This window comes from Acinonyx jubatus, chromosome E3 (genome assembly GCF_027475565.1).
Source record: "Acinonyx jubatus isolate Ajub_Pintada_27869175 chromosome E3, VMU_Ajub_asm_v1.0, whole genome shotgun sequence".
Taxonomy (NCBI): Eukaryota; Metazoa; Chordata; class Mammalia; order Carnivora; family Felidae; genus Acinonyx; species Acinonyx jubatus.
Window position 1 is genome coordinate 23,389,423 of NC_069398.1, and position 24,304 is coordinate 23,413,726.

Sequence of the window (24,304 nt, forward strand, 5' to 3'; positions counted from 1 at the left end):
AGATCAGACAGACCCGTCCACACGGGTTGCTGCATTTCCAAATCTCTGCTCCAGATCCCAGGTTCCCTTCATTTTCACTAATGACTTTCACATGAATTAAACACAAGATTTTTTTTTTTTTCTACTCTTCACAAGATCCCATATTCTTCCTAAAAGACAAGTCTCCCCTTCCCAGCACACAGTATTTCTTCAAACTACTGCAGACTAGCTCTACTCTCTCACATTAAGCTACAGAAACACGGCCACCAGCATCTATAGCTAACACAGCAGGGGACACGTGTGATGCGCCAGGCACTGCTCTATCGAAACGCCTTTCCGCAGATGATCTCTTCTAATCCTCGCTAACCAATGCTATGAAGTACACATGATTAGCCCTATTTTACAGATGAAAACCTTGAGGCACAAGGAGGTGAAGGAGGATGCACAGATTCAGATCACGTCTTTGTTCTGTTATTTTTGTTTTTAAACTACTTTTCCTCTACCGTGAAAACAGATATACTCTTTTTCCCCTCATCTTCTTAATGTCCAGTTGCACACAACTTCAAAAAAGGCAGTGACTATTAAGGATACCATCTAACCCCTCAAAATAGAAACATCTATGAAACCATGAACCCGGTTGCACTCACCATTTGAATCATTAGTCACAAAAACTCCCTTCTTCTCTCTCATCCCATATGTCAAATATTTATTAAATAACTATTATGTGTCAGATAGGACGCTAGAAAGCTGCATGCTCTCTAATGTCTGTTCTGAGGTGTTCAATTTTTCATTTTGAATACATGATTTCAACAACTTTCTACCTCAACTAGAATTTTGCATGCAATAAATGAATGTGATCTTCAACACTGCCTCAAAACACATACAGGGTCGGTCTTCCTTTCCACACAGGCTTACCGAGGCATAAGTGACACACGATACACAGCACATAAGGCCAACATGCTCTGCGGAGAGCAGCCGCGCCCTCTCCTGCAACACCACACGAGTGCCCACACACGGGGCTGAGGGTTCGCAGACATTCCCCACATCCAAGTCTTTGCCATTGTGAGTGGCAGATGATTACATGATACAAATTCCTGGGGCCACGGGAACGTACACGAGTTTGACAATCCACCCCATGCCATTTTTTCCAAAGTCTTCCCCAAGCCACACACCAGTAAAGCTGTGCTGTTCACAATCAGGAGACACTCAGAGTCTTTCAATCTCCTCCTCTTCCTTGTTTCTCCTTTTCCAATTTTACTCTCTTTGACTTATTCACACTTTACTCCTCCTTTCCTCTAAAAGTGCTCCCAGGCTGGGGCACCTGGGTGGCTTAGTCGGTTAAGCGTCCAACTTCGGCTCAGGTCATAATCTCACAGTTTGTGAATTTGAGCCCCACATTGGGCTCTGTCCTGACAGCTTAGAGCCTGCTTCAAATTCTATGTCTCCCTCTCTCTCTGCTCCTCCCCCCTCATGCTCTGTCTCTCTCTCCTTCAAAAATAAATAAAAACATTAAAAAAAAACTTTTTTTAAGTGCCCCCAGGCAAGAGTTTGTTAAAATCGTCCATACTCTGTTAGCAAATCACTAAGCTGAGCAAGCTTAATGTATCAGCACTCCCAGGAGCAGTGGAAAATACACAAGAAACCAACGTCTAATTTTTTAGTTTAGACCATCAGCTAGTGAGGGGGGGGGTGTGGTGTTCTGATAGAGCAATTATTTCCCTGAAACCTTGCTACACAGGCAGCCATGAATCTCTGCCTAGATCATTTGATTCTGGTTCCTTCATTCGTTCAGTAAATATTCAGTTGGTATCCATCACATTCCAGCTATTGTTTTAGGTACCAGGAAAACAGCCGTGCACAAAACAGACAAAAATTCTGCCCGGTAAAAGTTTACAATTTATAGGGCAACATGTACAAAGACCAATTCAATAAGTGATATGCAATTATGGCACTTGGCATTGAATGTTAATCATTCTTCCATAAATAAATCAGTATACACACATACACTCACACACACACGATGTGAGAAGCTTGTCATCTTGTTTCAGTGACGACATGACATGCTGTAGAGGCCAGTAAAACTAACGGTGAATTCCAGGGCCAGCACCAGCCAGCTGGGCCATCTTGGCCAAGTTTCATATGCTTTCTGAAAGAGCCAAAGTTTCCTTCATGCAGAGAGAAGGCTCAGCTGGAAGAATTCTAAACTCAAATTTTTAAATTTTCTTTTTTTTTTAATGTTTATCTATTTTGGGGAAAGAGAGCACGAGCGGAGGAGGGACAGAGAGAGGGGGATTGGCAGATCCAAAGCAGGCTCTGTGCTGACAGCAGCAAGCCCAATGTGGGGCTCGAACTCACGAACCGTGAGATCATGACCTGAGCCCAAGTCAGATGCTCAACCAACTGAGCCACCCAGGCGCTCCATCAAAATTTTAGATTTTCTACTTGTCTCATGGAAGGATAGGGGTCACAAAGAGAAGACTGTTAGGTAAGACAAGTTAGACTGTTAATTATCCAGGGGAAAGGTCTCTATAAAGAGCACATACCATTCTTTATGTGACCAAGACCTATCAAATGTTTCAAGAGGTGTTTACCATATCCCTGAAGCCAGCAACAACATAAAGGTAGCTTTAGTCAAGGCTGTAGATGCATTCATAAAGGTACGCCCAGATGATTATTCATATCCATATTCCTTATCTCCTTAATCCTTGCCCCACACCCCAAGAAATCTTTTTGAGTTTAAAGAACAGTGACTATCCTTACCTTCCATGTTTGAAATAAGGAATGAACTAGGTATTTCAGCAAACTTATCAAATACTCAAAATTCTATATACTGATGGTAACAATGGACAAATCGGTAAACACCTCCCCCTCCCTGGACAAACACAATGAGTTTAAAACAAAGTATTTCTAGTGGCATGTAACCTAGCAAATGGCTGGGTTTTCAGGCTGCTCCCTCTACTTTACCTCCTTAATCTTGATTTCTGATATACTAAGTAATAGTATTTGTCTCCATACAACCATTTTATGAGCAAGTTCCATTAGTAGAACCTAAATGTACCAACTAAGTCAACTTGCCATTAAGCTAGGTATTTAAGATGAGAACTGGACTCAGTTTACAAACAGCAAGTAGCCTTTCAGAGTGTGGAACTGGTGAAAAATAAGCCTAAAATATCACTACTTTTCCACACTTAGCTTCTCTTTATTGTACCTCCTCTCAATATTTTATTATAAAAACTTTAAATCCACAGAGAAGTTAAGAGGACAATTAATTCCCAGACACTCTTCACTCAGATTCACTAACTATAATATTTTGTCACAAAATTTACTAACATTTTGCCATATGTGCCCACGCTCCGTTGTCTCCCCTCTTTCCCCCCATCTCTCCACTCCATGCCTTGCCCTCCTACACATACACTTTTTGAATCGTTTGAGAATTGAAAACTTTGATACTTCACCCTACTTGAGCATGAATCTGAAAACAAGGACATTCTCCTTTGTAACTAACAATGTCGTTAACACACTCAAACAGTTTGATGTTTTTGCTCAATATTGTCATCTACTACAACCCAATTTTCAAATTTCCCAAGTTGTCCCCAAATGACATTTTCAGCACTGCCCTCAACCAAAGATCCAATCAAAGCTCACACTCTCCCTTTTGACGGCTGAGTCTCTCGAGTTTCCATTAACCCAGAACAGCCGTCCCTATCACCTTCTCATTTAATCCAGTTTACCCCTGTTAGGGACCCGATGTTCAAGGACTGCCATGTGAACTGAATTATGGTATCAAATCACTCTTTTATAAATAGCTGTAAAATGTTTTAATCCATCTGGGAGAAATTATGGCATGATGAAGAATGACTTTAAAATTTATAGACTGAAAATTCTCAGTCTTTTCATCTTGATACTACGTTTGTGAATCCAGGGCCACACTGTCCATGTGTAGGTTTTCAAAGCTTATCTTCCAGACATTATGAATCCAGCTCTGAACTTCAAACCTACTGCTTCTGCAACTCCAAGGTTGGTTAAATCTAAGAGAATTTTTATAAAAGATTGGGGAAGGGCTACCCACAGTATTTGATTCAGAGATAACCCCAAATTCACCAAGTAACTGCTTATTAACATGTTTCCTACTTTGAAATAAGAATCACAATATCACCATGCACAGAAAAATTACACTAAAAATTGAAGGAACTATTATTTGATCTGGTAATAACTAAGTTCTCAAAGCAAATCTGGATAATTGCTCAGAACACATATAAAATAATAATGTCAATATGTACAATTTCTATTCCGTCCTTCAACTTTCAGCCAATTTAGTTCCTCAAGTCAGGAACACCATCCTAGTCAAGGAGGGAGGCCTAGAGACCCTTTCTAATACTGGAAAGTTTGCAATGGCCTTTGGCCAAAATCAATAAAGTTCTCACCTGGAAACTGGCTTTACTGCCAAGAATAGCCATTAGTGGTAGGAGGAAGGGGGGATTATGATCCGCAATAGTATTTCTCCAAGTAAGCCTGACACTGGATTTCTGTAAAAAAAATTCCAATCAACAATTCCAGGTTATAACAAACACCGTTTGCAGATCTGAACTTAATTTTTTTAATTGCTAACACAGCACCTGCCCTACAAAAGGGGTTTGTTTTGTCCATTCATACATTCATTCAACAAACACTGATTTAGTGGACATACCCAGCGTGTGCCAGGAACCCCACAAGGTACAGAGGATTAAGGATCTGCTATCACTGAACTCACTTTCAGTGAGAAATGACAGACAAAAAAAAAAATTGAATGAATAAGTAAATACATTTACAAAGGAGATCTTCCAGATGGTCCCGATGTGACCTGCTATGCAGAACACACTGGCAGCCTTTGCTGCCGAAGACCTCAACAGCCCTCATGACAGCTGTGAATGCTGAGAGAAGGACACACTGCTATGCAGCCCCCAGAAGGAGCTGCTGATGTTCTACCCCAGGACCAGCAGTGCCCTACAACACCAGACATGGCTTGGACTCCAAAGTTGTGGCTGTTCCACGTGTACCCACACTTCAGACCCGGTCCACAAATCATATACCTCATTGGCAATTAATATCTAAAATATAGAAGGACCACGTACAACTCAACAGTAAAACACACACATCCACAAACAATCTGATTCAAAAGGACCTGAACAGGCAATTTGCCAAAGAAGATATACAAATGGTCAACAGGCACATTAAAAGGTATTCAAGGGGTGCCTGGGTGGCTCAGTCAGTTGAGCATCTGACTCTTGAATTTAGCTCAGGTCATGATCCCAGGGTCATGCAATCGAGCCCTGTGTCAGGCTCCACACTGAGTGTAGAGCCTGCTTAAGATTCTCTCTCTTTCTCTCTCTCCATCTGTCCCCCTCTCCTGCTCACATATGCACAATCTCTTTCTCTACCTTAAAATCATTTTAAAATTTAAGGGGCGCCTGGGTGACTCAGTTGATTAAGCGTCCAACTTTGGTTCAGGTCATGATCTCATGGTTTGTTGAGTTTGAGCCCCACACCCAGCTCTGTGCTGACAGCTCAGAGTCTGAAGGCTGCTTCAGATTCTGTATCTCCCTCTCTCTCCGTCCCTGTCCTGCTCATGCTCATGCTGTCTGTCTGTCTGTCTCTCTCTCAAAAATAAATACCATTTCAAAAATTTTAATAAAGGTACTCAACATCATCAAGAGAAATGCAAATCAAAACCATAATGAGACATCATTTCACACCTGTTAGGATGACTATTAGCAAAAACACTCGAGACTGTCTTTTCTCCATTGTATATTCTTGCCTCCTTTGTTGATAATTGACAATATAAGCAGGAGTTTATTTCTGAACTCTGTTGCACTGATCTATGTATCCGTTTCATGCCAACATGCTGTTTTGATTACTGTAAGTTTGTAGCACAGTTTGAAATCAAGGAGGAAGAGGCCTCAGTCTTTCTCAGTCCTTCTCAGGATTGCTTTGGCCATCATTGTCTTTTCTGTTCTAGTTCTGCAAAAAAATGCCATTGGTACTTCTGTATAGATTGCATATCTATAGACTGTTTTAGGTAGTATGAATACTTAAACAATATTAATTCTTCCAAGCCATGGGCATGGTATATCTTTCCATTTATCTGTGTCATCTTCAATTTCTTTCATCTGTGTCTTACAATTTTCAGAGTACAGGTCTCTCACCTCCTTGGTTAAATTTATTCCTCAGGATTTTATTCTTTCCAATGCAATTATAAAGGGAATTGTTTTCTTAATTCTCTCATAGTTCATTACTAGTGCACAGGAATGCAACAGATTTCTGTATATTAATTTTATAGCCTGCAACCTCGCTAAATTCATTTATCAGTTCTAACAGTTTTTTGGTAGAGTCTAGGGTTTTCTATATATAATATCATTTCATCTGTAAATAGTGACAGCTTTACTTATTTTCTAATTTGGATGCCTTTAATTACTTTTTCTTGTCTGACTGCTGTGGTTAGGACTTTGAATACTATGTTGAATAAAAGCAGTGAGAGCTGACATCCTTGTCTTATTCCTGATCTTAGAAGAAAATGAAGCTGGCACTTTCTTACATCATATACAAAAATAAACTAAAAATGGATTAAAAATTTAAATATAAGACCAGAAACCATAAACATCCTAGAAAAAATATAGGCAGTAAGCTTTTGGACATTGATCTTAGTAATACTTTTGTTGTCCTAAGGCAAGGGCAACAAAAGTAAAAATCAACTACTAGGACTGTATCAAACTAAAAAGCTTTGTAAAGCAAAGGAAACCATCAACAAAAGGAAAAGCAACCTACTGAATGGGAGAAGACATTTTCAAATGATACAATCAATAACAGATTAATATCCAAAATAAAGAACTCATACAACTCAATATAAAAACATCTGATTAAAAAAGGAGCAAAAGACCTGAATAAATATTTCTCCAAAGATGACATATAGATAGCCAACAGACATGTGAAAAGATGCTCAATATCACTGATCATCAGGAAAATGCAAATCAAAACCACAAGGAGATCTCACCTCACACCTGACAGAATGGCCATTCTCAAAAAGACAAGAATAAACAAGCACTGCTGAGGATGTGGAGAAAAAGGAACCCTTATGTAAATGTTAAATAGTGCAGTCACTATGAAAAAAGTCTGGAGGTTTCTCAAAAAATTGAAAACAGAAGTACCATAGGACCTAGTAATTTCACATTTGGGTTTTTACCTAAAGAAAACTAAAACACTGATTCAAAAAGATCTATGCACCCCTATGTTTATTGCAGCATTATTTACAACAGCCCCAGTATGGAAGCGACCTAAGTGTCCATCGAATAGAAATGGATAAAAAAGATGAATGGATAAAGAAGATTTTACACACACACACACACACACACACACGTCAATAAAAAAATTATTGAGGGGTGCTTGGGTGGCTCAGTTGGTTAAACATCCGACTCTTCTTTTTTTAACATTTATTTATTTTTGAGAGACAGAGTATGAGCAGGGGAAGGGCAGAGAGAGAGAGGGAAACACAGAATCTGAAGCAGGCTCCAGGCTCTGAGCCATCAGCACAGAGCCCAACATGGGGCTCAAACCCACAAACTGTGAGATTATGACTTGAGCCAAAGTCAGATGCTCAACTGACTGAGCCACCCAGATGCCCCTAAGCATCTGACTCTTGATTTCAGCTCAGGTCATAATCTCACGGTTCATGAGATCAAGCCCCATGTTGGGCTCTGCGCTGACAGTGCAGAGCCTGCCTGAGATTCTCTCTCTCCCCCTCTCTCTTGGCCCCTTCCCAGCTTGCACTCTCTCTCAAAATAAATAAATACACGTCAAAAAATAATAATTGAAATCTTGCTATTCATAAGGGCTAAAGGAAGTATGTCAGACAGAGAAAGACAAATATCATATGATTTCACTTATATGTGAAATCCAAAAAACAAAACAAATGAACAAACAAAACAGAAACATACTCACAGATGTGGATAACAATCTGGTTGCCAGGGAAGAGGAAAGATGGGCAAAATAGGGGAAGGGGATTAAAAGGTACAAACTTCCAGTTACAAAATAAATAAGACACAGGGATGCAATGTATAGCATATAAATACAGTTAGTAATATTTTAACACTTTTGTATGGTGACAAAGGGTAGCTAGTTTCATCATGGTGATCACTTCATAATATATATAAATGTTGAATCACTGTGTTGTACAGCTGAAACTAATAGAATATTGTATGTCAACTACACTTAAAAAAAAATTAGAGGTAACCACTGTTAGGAAGAATGTGAAAAAAAGGAAACCCTTGTACACTGTTTGTGGGAATAGAAATTTGTACAGCTATTATGAAAAGCAATATGGAGGTTCCTAAAAAATGCAAAATAAAACTACCATATGAGCCTGCAAATCCACCTCTGGGTATATTTTAGAAGTAAAATAAATTATCTTACAGAGAAAATCTACACTCCCGTGTTCATTGCAGTATTATTTACAAAAGCCAAGACATGGAAACACCTAAGTGTCCATCTATGAAGGAACTGATAAAAAAAGATGTGAGATACACACACACAAACACATACACACTTGAATATTAATCAGCCATAAAAAAGAACATCCTGTCATTTGCAACAATGCTGATGAACCTGGAGGGCATTAAGTTAAGTGAAATATTGCCAGGCTGACAAAGACAAACACTGTATGGCATTACTTACATGGGAAAAAAGTTGAACTCATACAAGGAGTAGAACGGCAATTGCAGGGTTGGGGGATGGAGGAAATGAGGAAATATTGGTCAAAGGGTACAAACGTTCAGTTATAAGATGATTACGTGCTGAGGGTCTAAAGTACGGGATGGCGATTATAGTTATTAACACTGTACAACATACTAGAAATTTGCCGAGAGTACATACTAAGCTTTCTCATCACACACACACACACACACACACACACACACACACACACACACACACAAGGTTACTATGTGAGGTGTGTTAATTAACTTGGTTGTGGTAGTTATTTTATAAGGTACACATATATCAAATCATCCCATTGTACATTTTAAGTATATATAATTTTATTTGTCAATTATAGCTCAATAAAGCTGAAAAAAATGTGCTTGGGGACCTTGTCGATGGCTTCAGACACATGGCTAGAATGAAGATTAGTTTTATTTTCAGTTCGTCATCAGTTTCTCTTCTTTATAAAAACGCCAACAAAATCCTTTCCAAAACCTTATGTCACTGACTAGCCATTATTCTTAATCACCTCCAGATTTTGTTGTAGTGAAGAATATCTCACAACAATGGCATGTGACAGAGGTTGTCCAGCCCTCCTGTCCACAGCTCCCAGATTACCCATCTGCCAAGGCCCGTAGACAATTGGAAAGAACGTTAGAGCAGTTGGGTGGCTGGATTTCCAGAGAGTGTTATTTGGAATGATGAAGAATGCAATGGAGTCTGTAATCAGCCAGGGCAGTTTCAGACAAATTGCCTCAGGAAGGGGAAAGGGTTTCTATATACCATTCACTCAAGAGGGACCACACACTATAGTCAGCACAGGGAAAAGTGGCTGTCCTCATTTGTATTAAAAAATAAACAAAGTGAAAGATGTTTTCCTTGAAAATAATATAATACAATTAAGAAGGCAAAAAACCACACACACACATACCCATTGCTCCAAATAATTCCACTATCAGTAAATCTTTTGTTGGCAGTAAACATTTATTAAAGATTCTGTCAAAATTTTCATAAACACTTCAGAACTCAGATTTGTAAATCCAAAGTTTCCTTTTCAAATCTCACCTCTTTAAAAAGATAATGTTCAAACACAATCTGAATCAACAGTAGAAAAAAAATCCTTACATTTTTTACCATATTAGACTTCCCACATGATAAAAACAGTAACAGTTTAATCAGAGAGCAGATAAACTCTGTAAAAACTGTGCTGTTTAATGAATCGTAGTATTTTACAGTTAAGTATGTGTGCTTTTTGCTATATTCCTAGAACCCAGAGAAAGAAAAATCATATCTCTGAATATATACTTCATATAGACATTAAACTTTTCTGCAGAGATCTCTTCAAAAATACTATTATAGAAGCGTATACATATGGCACCTATATGTTTAGTTTTATAATGTCCCCCAAAACTATAGATGTTTCATTTTAATAACATATTGATTTTGCCCAACATTAATAAATCTAATCAACTATATACTGAAAATGCTTTTATCTTCCCCAGAAGAAGCAATTTGACAGAAATCAAAAAAATCCTCCATTAAGAGTCATCAGTTAGTTATTTGACCTACAAATTTTTTTTTTTTTTATGTCATGCACATTCACACGCTTACAACTTATGCACACATACAACATGGCACATGTTCCTTCAGATTCGGGAAGATGATAGTGTGCAATGAAGTCACTCCCACAAACCAAAATGATGAGAAATAAATAACTCAAGAGAAGGAAAAGCTACATCCACCATATTGTTTCTGTGGCTTTCTCCTTCATGGCAAGAAATTTGAACTCTCTGTAAATGCTCAACAATGGAGGAATAATTTAATAAACTATAATGAAAACCCAAAGGAATTTTGACAAATAGTACCCAGAAATATTAGAAAGAATGATGTAAGGGTACATGCAAAAAGAAAAATATAAAAGTATGTAGAAATAGTTATAAAGTGTAACTGAGGGCCAATACTGGAATGGAAAATGCAGGAAGTAAAATTTGTGCCACTGTTAGGATTATAATCATTTTTTCCTAACAAAAGAAAAGAAAAATTAGTACCAAATGAAAGAAAAGGTTCAGGTCATTACACTATGGGTTTCCAGCAGAGTAACTGAACTTTATAGCTATGGTCTACACTTCTGGCCACTTGTGCTAAAGTGTGATTCTAGGCTGACGGCCCTCAGCTGCAGCACTAAATAGCTTTTCAGCTCCAAAATCCAGAGTCTTCCCTTGTCACTACAGAACCTAGCTGAATATTAAAGTCTTCCCCTATTTCTTGCTGAATGACAGTCCCTGTAATGAATCTCTCAAAATCATACCAGGAAAGAATCTGAGTATAGTTCCCAAATTATACCCCTGCTAATTCGCTCTAAAGGCTTTCATCTCTGTCAAGAACATAGCACAACTGAGTCCTCCACTGGTTATGTAAGTGACCTGCCAGGTTATCACATGCCAAGACCTATGCTTTGTCTCTAACCACTTGTTTGGTTCACTGAATGGGCAAAAGTGGCTGAGCAGAAGCAAACTCATTCATGTAATTTTTCTTCATTTTACCTGTGGGTGATGATTCCCATTGGTAAGCACTGCCTCGCTTTTGTCTTTTATTTTTCTCTCAGACTCACACATATATAACACACATACTCTAGAGGCCCAAAGAAAATAATCCACGTTTTTACAGATAGCCTGGAGCAGGAGGGAGAGAAGAAAGGAAAAGAAAAAAGGGGGGGGGGGGGGGAATACCACAGCACACAAAGCCTTCCTTGTTCCTGTAATCTTTCTTAGACAAATTCTACATTAGAGAAAGCCACAGCTGAGGATTTTACGGTGGTGTTAAACACTACTTAAGTCCCCTGAGAGGGAAGGCATGCATTCCCTTTAGTATTCACTGTGCTAAGCTACTCAGCTTTCCTGAAAGATAATCTAACAGAGCAGTCAAAAAGAAAAAGCACAGACCATGGTACTTGCACTTAGCTGCTTATATATGTGTTTCTTTCCTTCCCAGGAAAGAAAGCAAACAAAAATGTTCTTGGGACCAATTCACACAAGGCTAGGTATTCTGTCCTGAGCAAAGAAGACACCTAATATCCTCTGACTACATCAGTAAATTAATTCAGACAGTATGTTCCTAAAACTGTATTCTGTGTTGTAGACAGTACCCCAGAGGAAGACTAGATTTCTTGTCCTCAAGAAACGGGTAATGTGAATTGAAAACAAGACGCGTAGATATAAACCAGATTAACGAGAGCAGGTAGCTAAGCAAAAAATACAGAAACTCATGATTAGCTATCTAAAACATGGTAAGTGCAAATGCAATTACCATGAACAACTGAGAAAAAACAATTAACTCCAGATGTGCACATATCAAATGATTAAGAATAGGAGTACACATATTTTGATGGGTCTGATTAATTTCTATTAAGGGCCTACAAAGATTTTAATGTCTACTCTTAAGTCTTACTAGGAAGAAATACCATTTATTAATACCCGAATTTCAGTCTTAAGTTTATCCACGATTTATTCATAAATCTAATATGAAATGTATTTCAAGGCACATGATACTCAAAGACCAGACTCAATTCAAGACTCTTAAGGGTTGATGGTGTGTAATGAAGGCCCATAATGAGTATCATTTAGATGGTTATGATAGGAGTATAAAAACCACAGGCAAGAAACACTTCTCACTCTTGAGATAACAGTGATTATACTGATTGTATCTATGTGTATTAAGTAGTGACATGGGACATTCATTAACCCAAAGTCCTGAATAAGAATTCAAATATGAAATAAGAAAGAAAATCTATGCTTAAAATATTCACTTGTGGAATAAAAATGGAACATATCCCACCTTCTTGTAGGTGAATATTACCTAACCTAAAATCAGGCCAACCACATATCTTTCACAATAAGTGATCTTTTAACAGACTTCCACTCAACTGACCAGCTTGATCAACTGTAGTCCTCATTTCCTTTGTAAAACATACTGAACAATTCACAGCCAATGAATGCTCCTCCATAGGACACCAATGCATCATACAATCACCAAGAGTAAACTGTTCTAAGACCTGTTCGTGCTAGTTTTATTTATTATTTAATTAAATACCATGTAAACCAACGATGAGTGCAAAATGAAAGGCAGATATTGCTTCCATAAAAATTAAGCTGAATACTATAAAGGGAGCTCCTTAAAAAATGAACTGTTGATAATTTAAACAGGAGACAACCATAAAAGACTGGGAAGAGGAATCTAAAAGGATTCTTCACTCATATTACTCACATATGTCTATGTTGTTTCAACAGTTTTAGTACACCTTCACAGGTAACTGTAGTCCATGCATTACAGACGTGGCTTATTCAAGAAAGAACAATTGGAACACAAATCAGTGGAACCATTCTCAAAGTAACCCTCAGTCCATTATTCTAAAGTCCTGGGGATCTTTAAAAAAAAAAAAAAAAAAAAGTAGCCATGACTTTTTGAAGTGCCATGAAGTGCCATGGCTACACTACAGACCAATTTAATCAGAATTTCTAAGGTTGATACCTGAACATCACTATTTGGGGGCGGGGGGGGGGGCAGGGAGAGTGAGCAAGTGAGTATGGGAGTAGGGAGGGGCAGAGGAAGAAGGAGAGAGAGAATCTTCAGCAGCGTCCACGTCCAGCACAGAGCCCAGCATGGGGCTCTATCTCATGACCCGGAGATCATGACCTACGTTAAATTCAAGAGTTGGATGTTCAACTGACTGGGTCAGCCAGGTACCCAAGAACATCACTATTTTTTAAGCTCCCCAAGTTTCAAAGCTCCCCAGTGCACACCCAATGCAAACCACTGATCTACACCAAAAGATCAGTGAGAAACGCATAATCACTTGTCTTACTATAAAATAATGCATTCAAATATACTTTTTTCTTTTAATGATTTCAAGCTTTAATAGTTTTTAACTTACAAATGCACTATGGAACTGGTTATGTCAGATGAGAAATACTTTACCAAACACCACCACCAAAAAAGTGTATAACTAGATCTACTTTGGCCTAACAATGAAAACGAATGGAATTTGAGTATCTTTCCTCTCACAAACATCTACAGGTAAGATCTACCAGTTACAGCAAAGTGAGGACAGAACATCACTTCTTTATTTTCAAGCAAGTTCTTTGGTCCTCTCTGAATAAATCTCAACTATCTATCCTGTTCTTTCTAGAACACTGGTGAGATCCTCCAACTACACTAAGTGTACACAATAACATTCTAGGAAGGCACAGGGGACAGTGAGCCTTAAAAGGCTGGTGGCAGGAAAAGGGGAAGGTTGGTGATACTTGGGTGGAGAGTTTCATTTCAATGTGTGCACAGCAAAAACCTCCAATTTCGGAAGCCAAATTCATGAGTTCTCTCATTTACACATGCTAAAACCATACAATAAGTAACTGTACGTGCAGCTCTTCCGAGTGCTCTCAATGTCAAAAAAGGGCAAAAATACCATCTGAAAAACAAAGCCAACGTCTGAGTGCATATCCCTTGTTGGTCCCCCTACTGCAGCCAGTGTCTAGCAGACAGCCTTCTCACAAGGAGCTAGTACAGCCTGCAGAAAAGGCTGCTTTCAGCCCTTGGCACCACCAAGGGTGACACTACTTAATACAAATCACATGTGATGTCTTGTGTAGTCTTCAACACCAACCAGCTCTGTTGCCGGCTGAGGTCCTCCTCATATTCTAATAAATTAATCTGGAATTGGGTTTTTGACGCAGATTAGCTGCATCTTTCACTTCCAGAGTACACTGGTAAAACACAGTCTTCAAACTCGCCACGTGCACCATGCTTCCGTGTGCCTCATACTCACTCCAAGAGGAGGACTGTGACTAAAAGCCTTTCCACTGGAGATGATGCCCTTGGAGCTTCTGCGCGGCTGCTTATCCTTACCCTTTTTATTTGAGCTGTCAAAAGGACGAACAGTCTTTCCACTGAAACGAGTCCACTCTAAGTGTGCAGCAAAATGTACAGTGTAGCCGGATGTCAAGATCGAGTCCTTCTTGTATCAAACAACAAGTTTTCCTCCACCAAACTACAAAGAAGAGCAGAGGAAACAAGATTCTGCCATGTCTAATTTCTACTGCCTATCAAGCGAGAAGAAAGGGACCGGGTCCCATGCTCCATAGCTTGCTCCATACCTTAAATTTCCCTTTGGAATTCTGAAACTCATTTTCTGACACAAATTGACTGCTTCATTCTAACAGAAGAAGCCAATAAAATTCTAGAAAATGCTAGTAAGAGTTCAGGCATAGTTTTCCAAACACATATACATAAATAAATAAATTCCATATTAACTTTGAAATTAAAGACTGAGCTAGAGAACACACTTTTATTTTTTTTAATTTTTTTATGTTTATTTACTTTTGAGAGAGAAATGGAGAGAGAAAGAAGGAGACAGAGAGACAGACAGACAGAGAGAGAGAGACAGAGAGAGAGAGAGAGAGAGCATGAGCAGGGGAGGGGCAGAGAGAGAGCGAGAGACAGAATCTGAAGCAGGCTCCAGGCTCCAACCGACAGCACAGAGTCTGATGCGGGGCTCAAACCCACGCCTGTGAGATCGTGACCTGAGATGAAAATTGGATGTTTAACCCAGTGAGCCATCCAGGTGCCCCGAGAACACACTTCAAACTTAAGGGCAGATATGGCATGAGGTTTCAAGCAAGACGGCCGACAGAGTTAAACAGTATTTATAATAATCTCAGAGCAGTTCAAAGAAACACCCTTCACCAAACAAAGAAGTGGACTCATTTCCCCACACCTCAGTCAACACCTCATTGAACTGATGTTTCAAGAAGAAAAAAAGTTGTTGTTTCCTAGACTATGCTCTTTCTAGATAAAGTAACTAACAATTCTTTAATGAAACTAGAATTAAGAATTCCAGTCTTATTAGAACAATGCGCTTTTGGAATTTCCTGGGAAAAGCAAAATAGTGCAAAGATGATGTTTCTTAGGGATCCACAGCTTGATGGAATAACACTGAAGTGAGGGTGAAGATACAAATGTGTGTGTTCGTGATAATACAGCTTCAAAAAAGCAAGGTAAACTTACCATGGAGCTGCTTCTAGCAAAGATTAACACAGCATGATGACATTTCAAGTACAAATGGGAGAAACATAAAGATAATAAAAAACAATCATGACTGTCTATGGAGCACTTAGTACCAGGCCTCGTGCAACACAAACACTTAGGAACATTATGTCATTTAAACCATACAAAGGTGTACTGAAAGGTGAAGAGAGGAAAGCAGACCAGCTGGAAAACCGGGAACCCAGATCCTGAGACAGTGGAGAGTTCCCTAGGTTTTCATTTTCCTTTTTGTTTGCTGACTCAAAAATCCCAGACTACGAGCTGAAGAAGGCAGAAGAAACCCCAAAACACCAATAGCAGATACAAAAAAGACCCTAAGAAAAGTCCGCTCTCTTTAGACAAAAGACCAGGAAAGAGTCAAACTAGCAACACAAACAACTTCTGGAAAACAGCAAAGAAAAAACTGGGACACAGCCACTTCCCCATCAGCAGGGGTGAGTAGGGAGCCTAGACTTCCTCCCTCACCAGGCTCTCAGGAGGTACTTCACCTCCTCAGCTAGTTGGGTGTCAGAGAAGCCTGAGTAAAGATTCCGGACCTTCAATCTGCCAGGCAGAAAAGAGCTCCACCCTCTTCCCTGGGACAGTGGAGACCAAGTAAAGAAACCAAATCCTCAAGGGGCAGGAAGGAGGTACCTCCTACTTCTCCCCACTGCAGGGGAGGGGGGCGGTAAGAAAAGACAGTGTGGAAGGTCACTGCCTCATGGTAACAAGGCCACTGTCCTCCCCTGTGGTATCAGTGGAGGCTATGAGGGCAGCAGTAATGAGACATCATTAACCCCTCAGTCAGGATGGGATCAGATGAGGCTTAGAGGGGATTGGAACTCCTCCTCAGCACTAACCTGGAGGTCCTTTCCCTTTCAGGTGAAAACTGAGGTCAGGATGGAAACCGAGACTACCACCCCAATGTGGCAGTACCCTTTTCCTGTCACAGACCTGTCAGAAGAGTTCAGCTAAAACAGAAGGTTTAGTTAAGATCCACGGTCTCAAAACAGAATGCAGGCATACGTCATTTTATTGTGCTCCACGTTATTGCATTTTTAACAAACTGAAGGTCTGTGGCAACCCTGAGTCAAGCAAACCTATCCACGCCACTTTCCCAAAAGCATCTGCTCACTTCGTGTTGCTGTGTCACATTTTGGCAGTTCTTGCAGTATTTCCAACCTTATCATTATTACTTTGTTATGGTGATCATCGTGATTACTCACTGACAGCACAGATGATGGTTAGCATGTTTTCGTAATAAACTATTTTTTAATCAAGGTATGTAGTTGAATTCTTTAGACATAAGGCTTCTGCACGCCTAATAGGTGATAGTGCAGTGTAAATGTAACTTTCATATGCACTGGGAAACCAGAAAATTCATTTGACTTGCTTATTGTGATATTTGCTTTCCTGTCGTGGTCTGGAACAGAACCTGTGGTGTCCCAAAAGTGTGCGTCTACTCAAATATCCAAGTATCAATCGATATCACACCTAATATCAAGAACCAGAGAACTCTCAAGATTAATGGCAATTAATAGACATCAATGCTTAGATAACAGAAATGTTAGAATTATCTGACAAAGATTTTAAAGTGCCTACCGTAAAAATGTTCCACCAAGCAAATGCAAGCATGCTTGAAACCAAAGAAAAAAATCAAAACCCCAGCAAAGAAATAAGTCTCGGCCAAGAAATAGCTATAAAGAAAAACCAAGAAAAAATTTAGAATTCAAAAACACAATATTTGATAACAAAACTAAAAACTCAAGAACTGTTTTTAAAAAGATTGAAGGAAATTGAAGAGGATGCTAATAAATGAAAAGATACTCCATATTTTCGGAATGGAACGCTTAATATTGTTCAGATTTACATACTACCCCAAAAGATCCACAGATTCAATGCAACCCCTAGCAAAATAAAAACTGCTTATCAGAGAATAACAGAAATAGACAAATTCACCCTAAAATTTATATGGAATCTCAAGGGACTGCAAATTTTGAAACAAAACAATTTTGAAAAAAATAGAACAAAGTTGGAAGATTGACACTTTCTGATTTCAAAACATATTATAGTCATTGAAAACAGTACAGTACTATCATAAAGACAAGCAGACCAATGGAACAAAACAGAGAGCCCAGAAATAAACGCTTGCATATAAGGACAAATGGTCTTTGACAAGGGTGCCAAGACAAGGGTGCCAGTGGGGAAAAGACAGTCCCTTCAACAAATGGTGCTAAGGAAACCGGACATCCGCATGCAGAAGAATGAAGCTAGACCAATACTTACACCATGTACAAAAAATAACTCAAAATGAATTAAAGGCCTAAACATTAAGACCTAAAACTATAAAACCCCTAGAACAAAATATAAGGGAAAAGCTTCATGACATGGAATTTGGCAATGATTTCTTATATGACACCAAAAGCAAAGAAAGAAGAAGAAAAAACAAATTTGATGGGACCACATCAAATTAGTAAACTTTTATATAGCAAAGAACATAATCAACAGAGTAAAAAGGCAACTTATGAAATGGGAGAAAATGTTTGCAAATAAGGCGTTAATGCCTAGAATATATAAAGAACACTTACAACTCAACAACAAAAAAACAAATAACCTGACTACAAAATGGGCAAAGGAGCTGAACGTCTATTTCTCCAAAGATGATATACAAATAAATGGCCAAAAAACATATGAAAAGATGCTCAGCCTCAGAAATCATCAGAAAAATGCAAATCAAAACTATAATGTAATTACAGTGACCTCACATCCATTAGGAGGACCACCATCAAAAGACCTGAAAACAACACATGTTGGAGAGGATGCAGAGAAATTAGGACCATTGTTGGTGGGATTATAAAATGGGGCAAATGCTATGGAGGTTCCCCCAAAAAAGTAAACAAAACTACCAGTATAATCCAGCAATACTACTTCTGGGTATATGTCCAAATGAACTGAAGGCAGGGTCTCATACTACCCATATTCACAGAAGTACTATTCATAATAGTCAAGAGAAAGAAGTAACTCGAATGTTCATCAGTAGATGAATGGATATATACATACACTGAAGATTATCCAGCCATAAAAAGGAAAGAAATCCTGCCACATGCTACACTATAGCTGAAGCCTCAGGACATTATCTTAAGTGAAAAACACCAGTCACAAAAAGACAAATACAAAGCATGGTTCTACTCATAAAAGTGGTGAAATTCATAGGAACAGAAATTAGAATGGTGGTTACCAGGAGCTGAGAGGAGAGAGAAAAAGGAACTTTAGTTTAATGACTATATCACAGTAGAGCTAAAAATATATGAAGCAAAAACTGACATAAATGAGAATCAAAATCATAATTATAATTGGAAATTTCAACATCCCTCTGTCAAAAATTGATATAACTACTAACCAGAAAATCATCAAAGATGGAGAGTTCAACATCATCAACCAAAAGAATCCACTTGACATATATAGGACAGTCTATCCAAAGCAGAATACACATTCTTTCCAAGTACCCATGTAAACCATACCAAAACAGATCATGTGATGTACCAGAAGCAAAATTCAGCAAATATACAAAAATATAAATCCTACACTATGTTCTCTGACCACAATGGAACCAAATTAGAAAATGATAACTGAAAAAAGATAAGAGAATAAAGTCTAAACACTCAAAAACCAAACTATGCACTGTTAAATAAGCCATGTTTCAAATCAGAAGTCTTGAGGAGAATTTAAAAAATACATACAACTGAATAAAAATGAAAATACAACATGTCAAAATTCATGAGAATCAAAAAGCAGTGCTGAGAAGGAAGTTCATAGTGCTGAATGTTCACATTAAAAAAAAAAAGGAAAACTCTCAAACCAATAATCACAACTATCACCTCAAGAACAAAACAAAAACAAACAAAAAAGTTCAAATGAGTAGAAGGAAGGAAATAATAAAGATAGAAGGAAGAAATGAAGTTGAAAACAGAAAAACAAAAAAATTAAATGAAACAAAAAACTAGTTCTTCGAAAGGATCAATAAAATTGAAAAGCTTTAGCAAAAATGACAAAAGGAAAAAGACATCAACTACTAGTATTAGGCACAAAACAAGGAATATCACTATACAGACATCAGAAGAATAACAAGGAAATACTATGAACAATTCTACACACTTAAGCTTGGCAATTTAGACGAAAGTGGGTCATTTTGTGAAAAACAACATCTATCAGCATTCATACAAAAGATAATTTAAATACCCCAATAATTACTGAAAAACTAAATTTATTTGAAAATTCCCAAAAATGAGGGGCACCTGGGCAGCTCATTCAGTTAGGCATCCAACTTCTGCTCAGGCCATGATCTCGCAGTTCATGGGTTTGAGCCCCACATCAGACTCTGTGCTGAAAGCCTAGAGCCTGGAGCCTGCTTCCGATTCTGTGTCTCCCTTTCTCTCTGCCCCTCCCCCACTTGCACTTTGTTTCTCTCCCCAAAATAAATAAACATTAAAAAAAAGTTTTTGATTAAATTCCCAAAAATGAAATTTCCATGTCCAGATGTGTTTCACTAGAGAATTCCACACAAGGTTTAAAGAGCTAACACTAATTACACACAATCTATTCTAGAAAACAGAAGAGGAGCAAATACTTTGATTTCATTTTATAAAACTAACAATACCCTGATAACAAAACCTTTACCAAAAAATACATAAAATTATGGATCAAGTATTTCTCAAAAATGTAGATGCAAAAAATCCTTTTAAAAATATGGGCAAAATAAACATAGCAATACAGAAAAGTCATTATACACTATGACCAAATTGGACTTATTCCAGACATACATGGATGGTTCAATATTTTAAAAGCAAGCAATGTAATCCACATTTTAACAGGCTCAAGAAAAATCAAATGATCATATCAATTATTGCAGAAACAGCATCTGACAAAATTGAATATCAATTCAAGATTTTTAAAACTCAGAAAACTAGGAATAGAAAGGAACTTTCTCAATTGATAAAGAACATCTATAAAAAACCTAGAGCTAATATTATACTGAACCATATCCCCTAGAGATAAGGAACAAGACAAAACATATTCAGTTTTATCTCTCTTATTCCACACAGAACTAGAAGTTTTATCCAGTTCGATTAAGAAAAAAGATAAAAATTTACACATCAGAAAGGAAGAAATAAATCTGCCCCTATTTTATATGACATGAGTGTCCACACAGAAAATATCAAAGAATCTACAAATAAACTCCTGGAACTAGTAAGTCCATTCATCAAAGTCACAGGATACAAAAACACCATACAAAAGTAAGTTGTATTTCTATATGCTAACAATGTGCATGTGGGACTCAAATTCTAAGTACAATACCACTGTCATTGCCCCAAAAACCAAATAGTTATAAATCTGACAAAAACATGTAAGGACTCATATGCTGAAAGCCACAAAACGATGAGTAAAAAGCCAGAGATAGCTAACTACAGAAGAGACATACCTGCTTCATAGATAGAAAGACTCAATATAGTAAATTTTTAAATTCTCCCCAAATCAATATACTGGTTTAATGGATGCTGTTCCTATTAAAATGCCAGGAAGATATTTTTAAACACAGACAAGATAATTTTAAAATTTATACGGAAAGCACAAACAGTGCTTGATTCTAGCTAAATCAATGGAAAAAGAAGAACAAACTGGGAGAAATCACTATATTCCATTTCACCACATAATACAGCCACAGAACCAAGACTGTTCGGTATTGGTGGAAAAATAGACAGATTAATTGAACAGAAGGACCCAGAAATAGATCAACACAAGTACAGACTGATTTTTGACAAAGGAACAAGAGCAATTAAATGAAGAAAAGAAAAGCAAACGGTGCTTAATTAGACACACTTAAGCAAAACGAACAAAACTTTGACCTAAGTTTCACATCTTACATAAAACTTCTCTCAAAATGGATCATGGATTGAAATGTAAAATTATAAAACTCTTTAAACAAACAAAAAAATTAAAGAGAAAATCTTCACAATCAAGGGATAAGCAAACAGTTCTCAGATTTAACAAAAAAGCAAGGCATATAAAGGAAAAAAACTTTCATAAATCGGACCATCTCAAAATTAAAATATTTTGCTCTGGGAAAAGTGTTGTTGAAGAGAATGGATGAAAATTCAAGCTACAGTTTGGGAGAAAATAGTTACAAACTACATACCCAATAATATACTAGTATCTAGAAAATTTTAAGAATTTTTAAAAACTGAGCAGTGAAAGTAAACCCAATTAGAAAATAGGCAAAAAAACATTTACCAAGAGATATTTAACAAAAGAAGATATTCAGGTGACAAACAAGCATGTGAAAAGATGTTTAACATCATTAGCTATAAATAGGGAAATGCAAATTAAAAGCACAATGAGAATGCACAATGAATGATACAGCTACTCTCAAAGACTGCCTGGTGGCTTCCTAAAAATTACATATGCTACCCAGCATGGAGCACCTGGGTGGCTCAGTTGGTTAAGCATCTGACTCTTGATTTCAGATCAGGTCACGGTCTCAGGATTCATGAGTTCTAGCCCCACATCGGGTTCCTCAAGGACAGTGCAAAGCCTGCTTGGGATTCTCTCTCCCTCTCCCTCTTTCCCACTTACGTGTGCACTCTCTTGCTGTCTGTCTGTCTGTCTCTCTCTCTCTCTCTCTCTCAGAAATAAATAAATAAACTTTAAAAATTAAATGAATGAATGAATGAGCAAGCTGCCCAGCTACTGTACTTCTAGGCATTTGTCCCACTGAAAAGAAAACTAGGTCAATACCAAAACCTGTACACAAATGTTCATAGCAGTTTTATTTATGATAGAAAAACTGGAAACAATGCAGATGTCCTTCCTTAGGGGAATGATTAAAATCTATAACCACAGACTACTACCCAGAAACCAAAGGGAACACACAACAACTTGGATGAATCTCCATCATGTTGAATGGAAAAGGACAACCTCCAAAAGTTATACAGTGTATCGTTCCATTCATATGGAAACAATGACAAAACAATAAAAATGAAGAAAAAAATATTGGTTGCCAAGAGTCAATGTGTGGGGATACCGGGATAGGAGGAAAGGGGTATGGCTATAAAAGGCCAACATGACAGATCCTGTGAGGACAGAATTTTTAGTTTCTTGACCATATTACTGTCAATATCCTGGTTTTGATATCATACTATACTTTTACAAGATGTTACCATCGGGGGAAACTAGATAAAGGGAACATGGTATCTCTCTGTATCATTACATGTGACTGCATATATGTCTACCATCATCTCAACATGAAAAGCCTAATTTTTTAAAAGCACAGTAAGCAATAAGTTTCCCGATTTAATAGATGAGGAAACAATTTTTATCAAATTTCTGTATCTTGCCCCAGGTCATATACTATCAACAAATGGCAGAAGCAGAATTCAAACTCATGTTTGCCAGATTCCCAAAAAGAGGCACAAAGTAATCAATAGCATTTAAGGAATAACTGAGTATCTGTTTTACACCAGTATTACGGATACAAAAAACCCTGACAACAGAGTTCTGGTCTCTAGGATCTTGTGGTGCTAGAGAGGCACAGACTGATGAATAATTACAATACAATGCATTATGTATATACAAGGCCAAGTGCTTGCATTATTGAAGGAGATCAAGTGGATTCTTAGATGGGAGAGGGTGACCATTAATAAGCAGGAAACTAAGAGACTCTGACGTTTTAACAATGTCACTCTAGCAGTGTCTTCTAGCATAGGAAGGTATCATGAATGGCAGCATGGAGACCAATTAAAAGGGTCCTCTAATAAGCCAGGAGGGAGACGGTAAGAACAGAACTAAAATGGGTCCTTTGGGAACACAGATAACCAGTTGGATAGTGATGTCTTACCCATGATAGGAAATACAAATACATTTGGCTGAGGAAAGAGACATCAACTGCATTTTAGAGATGTTGCATTAAGCTATCTGTTGAATTTCAGGACAGATATCTAGTCCATTAAAAACAAAAACAAAAACAAACAACTGTCAATGAAACATATGCCTCTGCAATTCAAGGAAAAGATTAGACTAGTGATAGAGATTTTAGAATAACCCATTACAGGACATGGTAAAACACAAGAAAATGGAAAACTGCACAGAGGGAATGCATAAAATGAGAAGGAGAGAGTGGAATAAAATGAACTTAATTCAAGTAAACAGTATTTTAGAAGAATGATGGCTAGATACCGACCTAATTCAACAAAGAGATAACTCATAAATAATTTAAACGTGAATATTACAGAAAAGTGCATATATGTGCGTGATGGTGGTAAAAGAGAAGTTTGCTTTACTATATACAAATATAGACAAAGTTATTTTTAAATTTTTGGAAAGTAATCAGAATCCTGATGATCACAGGGAGTAATATTCTCTTGCTGCCATTGTTTTTGGTAATGCAATTACTTGAATTTCTCAATTTTTCTTGTTCACTATTTAAGACTGATACAATCATTTTTCCTAAATGTAAAAATAAGAAATG

The 24,304-nt window shown here is 37.8% G+C and overlaps 1 protein-coding gene across 6 annotated transcripts in view; it reads right to left on the minus strand.

Annotated features, from left to right (window-relative positions):
- The window catches only part of AUTS2 (activator of transcription and developmental regulator AUTS2), a 1,109,507-nt gene that overhangs the window by 736,045 nt on the left and 349,158 nt on the right, over nt 1-24,304 (minus strand). For 3 of the 6 annotated variants that reach the window (XM_053213848.1, XM_053213847.1, XM_053213845.1), the window contains exon 3: nt 4,404-4,505. The exons of the other annotated variants lie outside the window; for them this stretch is intronic. In XM_053213848.1, the coding sequence (XP_053069823.1) occupies nt 4,404-4,505 (102 nt within the window). The remainder of the gene's footprint in view (nt 1-4,403; nt 4,506-24,304) is intronic. 6 annotated transcript variants of the gene reach the window in all.